Source organism: Aegilops tauschii, chromosome 5 (assembly GCF_002575655.3).
Source record: "Aegilops tauschii subsp. strangulata cultivar AL8/78 chromosome 5, Aet v6.0, whole genome shotgun sequence".
In the NCBI taxonomy this organism is placed as follows: domain Eukaryota; kingdom Viridiplantae; phylum Streptophyta; class Magnoliopsida; order Poales; family Poaceae; genus Aegilops; species Aegilops tauschii.
Window position 1 is genome coordinate 14,113,031 of NC_053039.3, and position 14,080 is coordinate 14,127,110.

General features: G+C 46.0%; 1 protein-coding gene across 2 annotated transcripts; it reads right to left on the reverse strand.

The window, feature by feature from the left end:
• Window positions 1-11,109: 11,109 nt before the first annotated feature.
• Window positions 11,110-13,498, reverse strand: LOC109780564 (putative HVA22-like protein g). 2 transcript variants are annotated; one of them, XM_073498576.1, is made up of 4 exons: window positions 13,242-13,498; window positions 12,867-12,978; window positions 11,650-11,770; window positions 11,110-11,537 (listed from the first exon to the last, which is right to left on the reverse strand). In XM_073498576.1, exons 1-4 carry the CDS (start codon window positions 13,325-13,327, stop codon window positions 11,518-11,520), a joined length of 339 nt encoding a protein of 112 aa, XP_073354677.1. In that variant the 5' UTR covers window positions 13,328-13,498; the 3' UTR covers window positions 11,110-11,517. The 2 variants fall into 2 exon arrangements, with proteins under 2 accessions (XP_073354677.1, XP_045084040.1); XM_045228105.2 differs by lacking the exons at window positions 12,867-12,978; window positions 13,242-13,498 and adding an exon at window positions 12,337-12,860.
• Between the last annotated feature and the right edge of the window lie 582 nt (window positions 13,499-14,080).

The window sequence follows — 14,080 nt, forward strand, 5'->3', positions numbered from 1 at the left end:
CTAACAAAACTAACTCGATTACATGATAAATCTCATCCAACCCATCACCGTCCAGCAAGCCTACGATGGACTTACTCACGCACGGCGGTGAGCATCATGAAATTGGTGATGGAGGATGGTTGATGATGACGATGGCGACGGATTCCCCTCTCCGGAGCCCCGAATGGTCTCCAGATCAGCCCTCCCAAGAGGTTTTAGGGCTTGGCGGCGGCTCCGTATCGTAAAATGCGATGAATCCTTCTCTTTGATTTTTTCTCCCCGAACACGAATATATGGAGTTGGAGTTGAGGTCGGTGGAGCAACAGGGGGCCCATGAGGCAGGGGGCGCGCCCCCACCCTCGTGGAAAGGTGGTGGGCCCCCTGGCCTTGATTCTTTCGCCAATATTTTTAATATTTTCCAAAAATAAGTTCCGTGGAGTTTCAGGTCATTCCGAGAACTTTTGTTTCTGCACATAAATAACACCATGGCAATTCTGCTAAAGACAGCGTCAGTCCGGGTTAGTTCCATTCAAATCATGCAAGTTAGAGTCCAAAACAAGTGCAAAAGTGTTTGGAAAAGTAGATACGACGGAGACGTATCAGCAGCCACTGTCGTGTCTTCCCCGGCTCCGCGTCATTCCCTTCGTAGGCCTCGCCGTCGTCCACCGCCCCGGTGCTCTCGGCGCGGCGTGGTCAACGTGATCAACAAACAACATCCATCGGAAGTGGACTGTACGTTGAGAGGCTGACAGCTGGGTCCGCAGCCGCACACAAGGAAATGCCTCCTTATTACACGCAAAATAATGATTCCTCCACCTGACATCGGGGACCCACCTGAAGGGCCTCTGTATTTCGTGAAAAAAACATTCCCGCCGCTGACAGCTCGGACCCACCAGCTATATCTTCGCACGCAAGGAAGTGCTTCCTTATTACGCACAAAAAATGAATACTCCCCCTGCTAGTTGGGACCCACCATATGGGAGGCTGACTTGTGGGCCTACTAAGTTGACTCGGATGGGGGGCTTTCTCAACTTAGTCAATATGAACGATTCTAGCACCAGTGACCGTACGATGTCCATCCAACGGCCGTAGTGCTTCTTCAACCTCTGGTCTTCTTGCTTCAGCCGCCCAAACCAGCTCCGGTCGTGCCACGTGCTCCTGCCTCCCGTGGCCGGCTATGATGCCGCAGAGGCCTCACCGCCCCCTACTACTCCCACTGCTGGCCAGGCCATCCACTCACCCACACCCCTTGTTATTCTGCGGCGACGGCAGCCTCACACCGCAGCCAAACCAGTGAACCCTCGTACTCCTCTCCCCGTGGGCTTCCACTGTCGCGTCTTCCCTGGCTCCGCATCGTCCCCTTCCTAGGCCTCATCGTCGTCCACCGCCTTGGTGCTCTCGGTGCGGCGTGGTCAATGTGGTCAACGAGCGACTTCCATCGAAAGAGTACTGTACGTGGAGAGGCTGACAGCTGGGTCCACGGCCGCAATAAGGAAGTGCCTCCTTATTACGCGCAAAATATGATTCCTCCACCTGACAGCAGGGACCCACCGGACGGGCCACCGGATTTCGCGAAAAAAACATTCCCCCCTGAGTGCTGAGACCCACCAGCTACATTTTCGCACGCAAGGAAGTGCGTCCATATTACGGGCAAAAAAATGATTCGCCCCTAACTGCTGGGACCCACCAGGTACATCTTCGCACGCAACGAAGTGCCTGACAGTCGAGACCCACCTGGTCGAAGCGTACGTAGCGTTGTCATTCTGGTCGTGAAACATGTACATACATACTGGTTGATCGGTTTGTCTGCAGGCTGCAGCGATGAACCGTGGCCGTGTAAGGAAGGGCACGTGTCGTAGTAGAGGCACGCACGTAGCATGTCACACAGTCCCGTTAATATCGTGTACATGTACGTACAGCGGCCAGGGTGCAAGAAAATAAATATGGCCACATACGTACGTACGGCAGCCTCACACCGCAGCCGAACCAGTGAACCCTCGTACTCCTCTCCACGTGGGCTTCCACTGCCGCGTCTTCCCTAGCTCCACATCGTCCCCTTCCTAGGCCTCGTCATCGTCCACCGCCTTGGTGCTCTCGGTACGGCGTGGTCAATGAACGACTTCCACTAGTAGAAAAAGGGTCAAATGTGAAGCACATTAGTGCCGGTTTGATTTTGAGTCGGCACTAATGTGTCCATTAGTGCCGGTTCCAATGGCTAGGCGGGCGGAGATCATTAGTACCGGTTCGTGAGCAACCTTTAGTACCGCTTCGTGTCACGAACCGATACTAATGAGGCTGCGTCAGGCTATGGTCAGGCTAGGGCCCCACGGGCACCTTTAGTACCGGTCGTGCCATGAACCGGTACTATAGTTTCTTAGTAAGCTGTTTTTTAGTCCCACCTCACGAAGAGAGAGGCACTAGGAGCGGTTTATAAGCCCTGAGTGCAGAGACGATGAAGGAGAGGCGCAATGCTCATCTGCACGTTGCTTAGCTTTAAGCGTTAAGGAATAGTGTAGACTGCACGGAGCTATGTGCAGTGCAGTTTGCACTATTCTGAAAGGCTTGAAGCTAATTAACAAGCATTGTGCCTCTTTTTTATCTTTAATAACTTATTACAACTCTGGACTTCTTGTGTTACGGCAAAAACTGGACGCACTTTGTGTACAAACTGGACAATCTCTTTCGAAGTATCAGGGTTTCTGACGAGAACTCATCTGTTACATGGGCACTTCATTTTTTTAAACTTATTACAACTCCAGACTTTTTTGCGTTTTGTACACACCATTCAAAGCGACGTCATCAATTTTCAAAACTTTCTGACATCATTTGCTATTTTTTAGTCATTTACCGATTTGTTTAGAGAGCTAAATGACCGTGAAATTGAAAATCACTACAAAATGAACTCTGAAAATGTCGAAACTTGGCATGGTATCATCATTTCACCCACATAGTATGTGCAAAAGAGTAGAGAGAGTTACGGCAAAAACTGGATGCACTTCGTGTACAAACTGGACAATCTCTTTCGGAGTATCAGGGTTTCGGACGAGAACTCATATGTTACACTGGCACTTCATTTTTTAAACTTATTACAACTCCAAACTTTTTTTGCGTTCCGTACGCACCATTCAAAGTGACGTCATCAATTTTCAACACTTTCTGACATCATTTGCTATTTTTCAATCATTTACCGATTTGTTTAGAGAGCTAAATGACCGTGAAATTGAAAATCACTACAAAATGAACTCTGAAAATGTCGAAACTTGGCATGGTATCATCATTTCACCCACATAGGATGTGCAAAAGAGTAGAGAGGGTTACGGTAAAAACTGGACGCACTTCGTGTACAAACTGGATAATCTCTTTCGGAGTATCAGGGTTTCGAACGAGAACTCATCTGTTACACTGGCACTTCATTTTTTTAAACTTATTAAAACTCCAGACTTTTTTTGCGTGCCGTACGCACCATTCAAAGCGACGTCATCAATTTTCAAAACTTTCTGACATCATTTGCTATTTTTCAGTCATTTACCGATTTGTCTAGAGAGCTAAATGACCGTGAAATTGAAAATCACTACAAAATGAACTCTGCAAATGTCGAAACTTGGCATGGTATCATCATTTCACCCAGATAGGATGTGCAAAAGACAAAACAGAAAATAAATAAAACAGAAAAGACAAAAACTATATAAAAAATTACTCAAAAATAAATAGCAAAAAATAAATAATGCAGAAAAGAAAAAAAACTATATAATTTTTTTATATTCACAAAGAAACTAAATACAGCAAAAAAACTACTCAGAAATAAATAGAAGAAAATTATATAAAAATTGTTGGGGCGCTGCCCAGTGGGCCTGCCAGACCTAGGGTTTGCAAATACGGGCCTAGAAGGGCCAGCAGGCTCACAGGGCAGCGCGCCGAAGTTAGGCCCAGAAGCCTGCTATAGAGAGGAGTTCGAGACAGCAGCCGCGCCGGGGCTTTTAAACTGGTGCGGGCGCCCCTCGGCTAGCAAGGTGGGACTAAACTTGCCCGCACCGCTCCTGCGCCGGCGCACCCCTTTAGTACCGGGTCGTGGCTCCAATCGGTACTAAAGGGGAGGCCTTTAGTACCGGTTGGAGCCACGAACCGGTACTAAAGGGGAAGTTTCCCGCCCCTTGGCCTGGCGAAAATTGGCCTTTAGTACCGGTTGGTGGCTCCAACCGGTACTAAAGGCCCCCCTATATGGCACTTAACGAAAAATTCAGTTTCATCGACCACCACTTCTTCTCCAACTACTTCGCGCGACATCGCCGCCGCCGCGCCGTCGCCCATCGCGCGCCGCCCTCGCAGGCCCCGCCGCCCTCGCCGCCCCCGCCGCTCGTCGTCGCCGTCACCGCCGTCGCCCCCGCCGCCCATCGTCGCCGTCACCGCCGTCGCCCCCGCCGCCCGTCGCCGCCGCCCCGTACTACGTCGACGTCTTGATCGCGCCGTCGCCCCCGGCCCGCCGCTCGTCGTCGCGCCGTCCTCGTCGCATCGCCGTCTCGCGCCGCCGCCCGTACGCCGCCGCCCCCCGCTCGTACACACACACATACACACACACAGACACACACACACACATATTGTTTTTACTTATTTTCTGTTTTCTGTTGTTTAGATTAATGTTAGATAAATTACGTAGATAAGAATGTTAGAATGTTAATGTTAGATTAATTATATGGAAAAGATGTTAAATATTAATGTCAATTTTAGATGAATTAGCTAGATATTCATTAGGTATATATATATATATGAGATTTGAACTAGTTGAATTATTATAACTAGTTTATTTTTAGTATGAAAATTAATAGAACAAGTTTATTTTTAGTAAGAAAATTTAGGTATATGAGATTATTTGAACTAGTTGAATTAATATAACTAGTTTATTTTTAGTAAATGCTTAGTTGAATTAGTAGAACTAGTTTATTTTTAGTAAGAAAATTTAGGTATATGAGATTTGATGATCTAATTAAAATATTACTATATATATAGCTACTTTATATATTTTAGTAAGAAAATTAATAGAACTAGTTTATTTTTAGTAAATTCTTAGTTGAATTAGTTGAATTAATAGAACTTGTTTATTTTTAGTAAGAAAATTTAGGTATATGAGATTTGATGATCTAATTAAAATATTACTATATATAGCTACTTTATATATATATTTAGTAAGAAAATTAATAGAACTAGTTTATTTTTAGTATATTCTTAGTTGAATTAATAGAACTAGTTTATTTTTAGTAAGAAAATTTAGATATCTAAGATTTGATGATCTAATTAAAATATTACTATATAGAACTAGCTACTTTATTTTAGTAAGAAAATTAATAGAACAAGTTTATTTTTATTAAATGCTTAGTTGAATTAGTTAAATTAATAGAACTAGTTCAACTAATAGAAGTAGTTGAATTAATAGAACTAGTAAGTGTTTAATGTTTCACCTATATGAACATAGGAAATGTCGTCTGACGACGAAAAAGATTTCATTAAGTGCGAATTCTATGAAGACTAGCGCGGCCTGTGCGACAGAAATTTCCTTGTTGATGATAGGCGCTTCAGCATCAAGCTGGATGAGACCTTCGAAGTGGATACAGTAAGTCACAACGACAAGTATTTTTCCGTAATTAAGCATGACTTATATATGCTTCATTTGCTTCAACTTATAATTTTAAATTTTCACTATTCTACTAGCGCATCCCCTGCCATGCAAGAATTTTTGTCTTGGATAAGATAGGTTTCAGTGCTATGGAAACTATGGAGGTAAAGAGAGTTTACCTGAAGACCGAGCATGGTTATACTTTCAATGTCAAATTATACAATGCAGATACGTACACCTATTTTGAATGCAAAACTTGGCAAGCACTATGCAAGGCTTATGCATTTGAGCCTGATATGGTTATCACCTTTGATATTCCTCCGGAAGATGATATTGAAGGTAATAGAGACATCTGGGTCGATGTGCAGACGCCTCCAGTTCTACCATTATGTGAGTTTCTCAACCATATTTATGTCTTTGATATTGTTTATTCAAAAATAGTTGACAACTAATTTCTATTGACAGCTTATTTCCATTCAAGCAAACATGTCCGGCGCTTGGTAGACAGGACCTACTACTGTCCTGGAGCTGAACTAAACCGCGAGGAGATAAGTCATTATGTTTCATGGCTTGAGGATCTTGATGCTGTTAAGAGAAATCATTTTCCTGAATTTGAAAATCTTAGTACTCAAAACATGCGACCAATAGTGAACGTATTGAACTACGGTCACATGTATTTAGGAAAGATGGTAAGATTTTTACTATTAGTCCTCAGTGCATCTTTTGCATACATTATTTTTCAAGCTAAACTTTCATTGCTAAGTATATTAATTACTATACGATGTTCTTCAACAGGGACTCCCGGTGATAGTTGTGCCTCAGTGGATCGAGACTAAAGGTCGCATGTCAATTGTTAGCTTACAACCAAGATATCCTACAGTGCACATGAGTGCATTCAGGATTTCTGAAAGCGATGAATGCTTAATAGTGAAAGATTGGAGCAAAATTGTTAACGATCGCAGAGAAGTACTAGGGGGCAGCAATCAGAAGCGCAGCCCACGATTAGGAGACAGGTTCATCTGCATGCTCCAATATGATGAATCAGGAGAGCTATACATGTTCTATGCTATTTTACCCGAGAGAGAGCAGCATGAGTGATTTAGCTAGTTATCATGCTCTTAGTACTTGTTGTCCTCTCATGCGTGTCCGTGTTCTTCGTCCTGAACTTAATCTCAAAGAGTGATTTGCTTTTGTGGTGTTATGAACGCTTATAATATCATGACCATGTTGAACTCGATGATATCTTTGCTAGCTAGTATATACTGTTGTTGGTGATGATATGATGCAAGAGTTTTTATATTAATATGATGATGATGATGAGTTATTATATCATTTATGAAAGAAACCGCATATTAGTTTCAACTAGATGGATCCTAGCTAAGTGATCAAGTATATGCCATATCCATATTACTTAGATCACTAAGTGATCTAAGTAATATGGATATGGCATATACTTGATCACTTAGCTAGGATCCACATGCATCCAGTCGAAACTAATCTGCGGTACTTTCACCTAATGATTTAACAACTCATTATAATGTAAAACAATCACTAAATTAAATTGAAAACACAAAACTAAAGGAAAAATAAAAATTAAAACCAAAACACACCCAAACATTTAGTACCGGTTGGTGTTACCAACCGGTACTAATGTCCTACACGCACCCGGGCCTGGCTCGTTCCACGTGGTGGCACGTTAGCGTCGGTTCGTGCCGAACCTGTACTAAAGGGGGGGCCTTTAGTCTCCACTCTTTAGTGCCGGTTGCAGAACCGGCACTAAAGGCCCTTACGAACCGGCGCTAAAGCCCGGTTCTGCACTAGTGTTCCATCGGAAGAGTACTGTACGTGGAGAGGCTGACAGCTGGGTCCACGGCCGCAACAAGGAAGTGCCTCCTTATTACGCGCAAAATAATGATTCCTCCACCTGACAGCAGGGACCCACCGGACGGGCCACCGGATTTCGCGAAAAAAACATTTCCCCCTGACTACTGGGACCCACCAGCTACATCTTCGCACGCAAGGAAGTGCGTCCATATTACGGGCAAAAAAATGATTCGCCCCCTAACTGCTGGGACCCACCGGGTACATCTTCGCACGCAACGAAGTGCCTGACAGTCGAGACCCACCTGGTCGAAGCGTACATAGCGTTGTCATTATGGTCGCGAAACGTGTACGTACGTACTGGTCGATCGGTCTGTCTGCAGGCTGCAGCGATGAACCGTGGCCGTGTAAGGAAGGGCACGTGTCGTAGTAGAGGCATGCATGTAGCATGTCACACAGTCCCGTTAATATCATGTACACGTACGTACAGCGGCCAGGGTGCAAGAAAGTAAATACGGCCACATACGTACGGCCAGGGCTCGTGTACATTTGTGGGTCGAAACGGAGAATGTTGAGTCGTCATCGTGTTCATCGGGAGCCAACCGACTTGGATAGAACAACCGATCGAAACGAGACCTGACGTACCGCAGAACGGAGGAAACGGCCTTGTGTTCGACCGGCCACGGTCGAAACGGGATCCTGTTCATCGGGAGGGGTCTGGCGTACCGCAAAACGGAGGAAACAGACTTGTGTTGGAGCGCTACGGTCGAAGCGGGGGTCCTGTTTATCGGGAGGGGTGTGGCGTACCGCAAAACGGGACTCCACGAGATATTGTTCATCTCCACCGTCGACCTCCTCCAGTCTCCACGGGCTACTGTTCATCCACCATCGACCTTCTCCAGCCTCCACCTACACTGTTCATCCACGGGCTCCTGTTCATCCAGCCTCCACCGCTCCTCCACCGGCTATTGTTCAACCAGCCCTCTCCACAGGGTCCTGTTCAACCACCCCTCCACGGGCTACTGTTCATCCAGCCCTCCACCGGCTACTGTTGAACTAGCCCTCCACGGGGTCCTGTTTATCCAGCCCTCCACGGGGTCATGTTCATCCACCCCCAACCGGCTCGATCGGGGTCCTGTTCATCCAGCGGCAACAGCCTCTACTACCACGGTGTCCTGTTCATCCAACCCCCCATCGGGAACTGTTCATCCAAGCCCTCCCAACAACGATCACTGTTCATCAAGGGAAGGCGGCAGCAGGGTTTGATCGGCTTCAGTTAGCAGCAGTAGCGAAGGAATCACTCGGGTTCAGTTAACAGCAAGGGATCGATCGCTCGAGTTCAGTTAGAGCCCAACGCCTCGCTCGGGTTCAGCTAGAGCGCAATGCCTCGCACACACGTGCATACGTGTACGAGAGAAACACGCATCGCTCGGCCCCCGACCACCCATCGTAACCGGGAACTCCCCGATATTTTCCTCGCCCTCGCTTCTACCACGGTTTTTTCCGTCATGGACGGCCCAAAGAATGTCAAGCAGCTGCGTCTCCGGCCCGCCCAGGATGAAAAGCCCATTTTCTGTCATGATTTTTGTCATAGAACTAGGAGCCCACCACATCTATGATGATACCGGGTTTTGTCACAATTATCGTCATAGAAGTGTCACAAGCATGACAGGAAAAAAAACCGTTCGACCCAAAATGCCACAGATGTGTCTTTTTTTGTAGTGCTGGGTATAACCAACAAGAACATGATGGCTGCATCTTGTTAAAGCATTGATGCAAGAAGTTTCTCCTGAAAACTGGACTTGAGGTTGTTACGGATGTCCGACTTACAATCAAGACGAACGTTGGCGACAATTTGTACATGATAGTTGTCCTCCACGACCGCTGAGAGGTTCATACGATCCTAATTGAGGTCGTCTTCAGTTCATTAGTTTTTAGCTCTACTATGTTTGTGGAAACTGTAGGATGCTAATATTGTGTTGTTGTATGTTGTATTGATCTGAATCTCATATGGGGTATATATAAGAGTACAAGGCAAGTCATTGTTGGTTTAAACCAAATCAATCTCTATCTATCCTAATCCCTAACTAATACGTTAATACTTCTAACATCCCCCTCAGTCGTAGTGTGAGTGAAGCGGACGACTGCGGCTGAATTTGAAGTCTTATGCTTCCGTTGTCTTCTCCACTACGCCATCATCAACCGCATCTCTGATGGGTCGGCACCTAGGGCGGTGACTGCGTCCCCTTCTGGTGCCTTCCTTGTCGCTCCTATCTCCCCTCCCACATTCACAGCGGGAGTGGCATGAACGCTGTTGACGACGCGGACGCTGTTGACTAGAGTTGTTGTTGAAATGTTGCTGTAGACATAACCCTATATTTCGATGTTGATGTAGCCATGGTCGAGGTAGTCGTGGTTGATGATGTAGTCGTCGTGGATGATGAAGCCGCATAAAGCCGGAGGCGGAAAAAATTGCGCTATGTTGTAGATGACGGAGCTACAGTCGTCGATGATGCACCTTGCGGATGTCAGAGGGTGCCGAAGAAGATGAGTCCACCAATTTTGGCAGGACAGGAGGAAACCCATCGAGCACACATTGGTTTTGCTAGAACCGTGTGGGCGTGTAGGGGTAGTTACTAGAGTGACGCTGTGTCGATGCAGTCGTATCATCAAGGACGACGCGGTCGATGCCGTCGCCGTGACGCGGTCATTGCCGTCGTCGATGTCGCGTCTTGCAGAAAAGTCTGTCAGAGGACGTTAGTTGTCCATCTTGTGGAGTGGCAGCAACGGTGTGTTGCCGAAGATGTTTATGAAGACCACGTTCATGAAGACCTTGGCGGTGAAGTGTGGGCAATGACGTCACAGCAGCGTGTCGATGATGATGTCGCTTGAAGGCATCCTTCGCGGCGATGATGTGTTGATGACGTGTCGCCTCGGAGAAGTCGATGAAGAATTGCGTCTCATTCCACACTTGCCTGGCGTGTGAAGAGTGCATGTGGTGATTGCATCCCGAGATGTCCTTGATAAAGATTTGTTTTGTTGGTCCTGATGTAGTCCTACAGCTTGATGAAGTGGCAGAGGGTCGATGGAGAGGTGGCGTTGTTGGTGAAGGTCGTTGGCTCGGTGTAGACGATGTCGTGGAAGCTTCAGTGCAGAAGACCCGCAACAGATGCGCAGCCGGCAGACGTCCTATTGCGCGGTGGACTCGATGTCGTGCGCGCGGAATTGGCCCTCCCGTTATCTGCGACTGGGTCGGTGCAGACCGAACGCGCCTGGCGCGTGGCGGAAGCCGGATGCATGGATGAAGATGGCGTGTGCCGCGCCTTGATCCTGCCCTGCGCCCATGCGCACGAACCCTGGAGGCCGACACTTCTAGGAAAAAGGCTACTAGCAGCGTGGGTCAAATCTCCTAGCAGCGCGGGTACCCGTGTTACTAGTATCACGCTACAGCTAATAGTTAGTAGTAGCGTAGGTTAAACCCGCGCTACTGCTAACTTTGTTAGGAGTAGCGTGTGCCACCCACGCTACTGCTATTTCGTACCCGCGCTACTACTAATGAAATAGTAGTAGCATGTCTGTAATAACAACACCACTAGTATCCTAAATACTAGTAGCGAGCAGTTTTTCCCACGCTACTACTAACTTATTAGAAACTGAAAAAATAAAATCAATCAATTCCATTCTATCACACAATTGTGGTATCTACTATGATAGTTCCTCATTGTAGAGTCAACTGATGTATAATTCATATCTTTTACATAAGTAAGAGTGTAAACACAGTGCTGTGCATGTCAGCTACCTACGCAAGTGGTTCTTGCCATGCAAATTCAAAACTTTACCAATACTTCTAGACGTCAGAGACTGAGACACGTTGTTATGGTCCGATCCAAAAATTCGCTCACTCGCCAATGCGTGGCGCCTTCCCAGCCTGATCTCGCAACCTGCAACTGCGACGAAACACAGCGGGCAGTCTCGACGAGCCACACTTGACCGATGGCAGCCACCACCTTGAGTTGTGACGCTGTCACATCCCTCGCCCTAGCCCTCAGCTCAAGCAGGCCCGGTCGATGTAGGCCTCGTGCCATGGCACCAGCGAATGGAGGAAGCCATCATAGATGTGCCCCGCACCCTGAAATCCGAACACCATTAAGATCCAGATTTAGAATTGGCCACATACCGAATCAAGTATATATGAAATGTTGATCATCTCTCGGGCTCGGGTTGTCTGACCGACTGCTTACCCGTGTGTTGGGGTGCCAGAGGTAGATGATGAGCAGCAGCTTGGCCTCTCCGTACATCGGCAGCCACGACACCGTCCAGTCCACGAACCTCTCGACGACCGTCGGCATTGCCACCAGAACCCTGCAGCATTACCGACAAAGGTTCAGAAACTTCAGATTCTTCAGACGAATGACATGGAAAAATAATGCGGTGCATGCCAATGAAAAAGACAATCAGTGAAAAAGACAAGGAGCATACTAACCCCTTCAGGCAGTGAAAATATAATGTAGAGCAGTAAAAGTGGAACATGGCTCGGCATTTGCATTCATAGGGACAGATATACAATTGAGGATCCACTAGATAAATAAATAATTCTCATAAATCAACAACATTGTCTGCATTTAACATACTGTAAATAGTGTCCGACATCCATGAGGAAAACCCAAACATTATTCTGATTACCCAGCATGAACTAGCAATCCCCATTCCCCAACACATCTAAATCTCAGAGCATGGTTAGATAAGATCCAAATACTTAGAGGTGGAACTCTGAATCCCCTTGGAACTATAGAAACCCAAAACTACTGTGCTCAAGGATGAGATCGTTAGGTACTAGCACACGCAAAGAGCTAGTTTACCAATACGGGCTACATCACTATTCGAAATGAAGAGGCTTCGCTGCTAGAATTCAATGCGAAGGTACTTACGACGACCATCTCCCAGTCCCAGCCATTGATTCTGCCTAAGCTTTGCACATGTGTCTGTACTCTGTACTCTATACTCGGTACCACCATCACTAAATTATTAGAATGAGATCAGCTGATTAAACAGTGCAACACTGAAATTTACAAGGAAATGCCACCGTGATGTTCCGCGGTATGGAGAAACCATCTGGCCTCTTTTGAAGTTGGGTCCCATCTTGTAATTGTCGACAATGGGATGAATAATTACTGCAGGTTGGTGGGGCTCCTGGGTACCCGGCTGAATCAGAATGCACTACAGAGCACTATCTTATTTCGACAACCTGAGATGTGAAACTCTGACAGCAGTTGCTTCAGCTTTTAACATTTGAATCATAGTTATACATGGTACTTAACATAACTTAAAAAGTATCCTCTACTACATTTGGAGACAGTTATGCTCTATTATTAGCCCATAAACCTTGTTTGAACCCCATAACTAAAAATAAAATAAACTGTGCTATGCTTCGAGTAGCCGCCAAGACGGATTAAATTACCTGACTGGTCGCTGCAGTATAAATCTTCTCTTCGAATCGCACAACAATGATTTCAAGTTTGTTCAGTCCCTCTGGCACTAATACTTGCAGATGCTTCTTCAGACATTCCGTTCTACACGTATAATGCAAAATGTGAATAAAATATGTGGCATCTGAGATGTATGGTGCAACGAGTAGGCAGAGCAGCCAATTGAGGAAGAACTCTAGTTTCAGAACAAAAGTGCATCCCAGCATAGTGCTAAGAGCATGGTTTCCCCTAGGAGATCAAACGCTGTGGCATCTGTGTGCTAAATTGTTCAGACATAATTTTATCCTAGTTAAGTTACATGAAGTGATTAGGCTGGACTGAAAGTAAGTGTAGGAGTCAATTTTGACCTGAGTTTAGTGCAGACTACAGATGACCAGAAACTGGGAGCTTGTGTGTAGATCGACAACGAATCTATTGCTGCCGATAAGGACATGGCTAGATCGAAGCTAGTTGGTTGACGGTGTCGAGGTAGGGGCGGCTCGACCTGCCTGGGAGCTTGTGTGTAGATCGACAACGAATCTATTGCTGCCGGCTAAGGACATGGCTAGATCGAAGCTAGTTGGTTGACGGTGTCGAGGTAGGGGCGGCTCGACCTGCCTGGGATGCCACTGGTTTGAAATTTTCCGCCACTGGAACAAATAAATAAGGCGCGGCGGGAATCGATCCTGCGACCTGCAGTGCACAGGCGCCCCTCGCTAACCAACACGCCACAGCGCAGTTCGCGTTCGAATACAGGCGTTCCCTTTCTTATACGATTGCTGAAGCGCTGGGCCGGCCCACCGAGGCCTGCATTTTTTTTTCGTTTCGCACTTAACTGGCGCGCGTGTTCGAGGTAATGCCCACCGAAGTGAAAAATATTACAGGTACATTCATCACTCCAACTACAAAATTAACATGTCATTCTTACATGATGTTAGAAAATATACACATGCGCCTACACATAAACAATAAGAACTACTAAATTTGTATTTCAGGAATAAATTGAAAATAGAAACATGATAAAACTATCAAAAAAAATATACAAGATATAAATTGAATGTGACTCATCATAAAAAGTACATTTATTATGGCATGCCCAACAAGCAGGTAATGATAAATGTATAAGAAATATATTCAATGAGAAAAACATACATACCTAAGACAAAACTATATTTACAAAAATACTTATATTTATAAACATCATCAC

Excerpts from the sequence above, each read along its gene's own strand:
- LOC109780564 (XM_073498576.1), bottom strand. The coding sequence starts at position 13,327 with ATGTCCTTATCGGCAGCAATAGATTCGTTGTCGATCTACACACAAGCT. Across the intron at positions 12,979-13,241 it reads GTAGTCTGCACTAAACTCAG|AACGGAATGTCTGAAGAAGC; the intron begins GTCAAAATTGAC and ends TTATACGTGTAG. Across the intron at positions 11,538-11,649 it reads TCTGGCACCCCAACACACGG|GGTGCGGGGCACATCTATGA; the intron begins GTAAGCAGTCGG and ends TTCGGATTTCAG.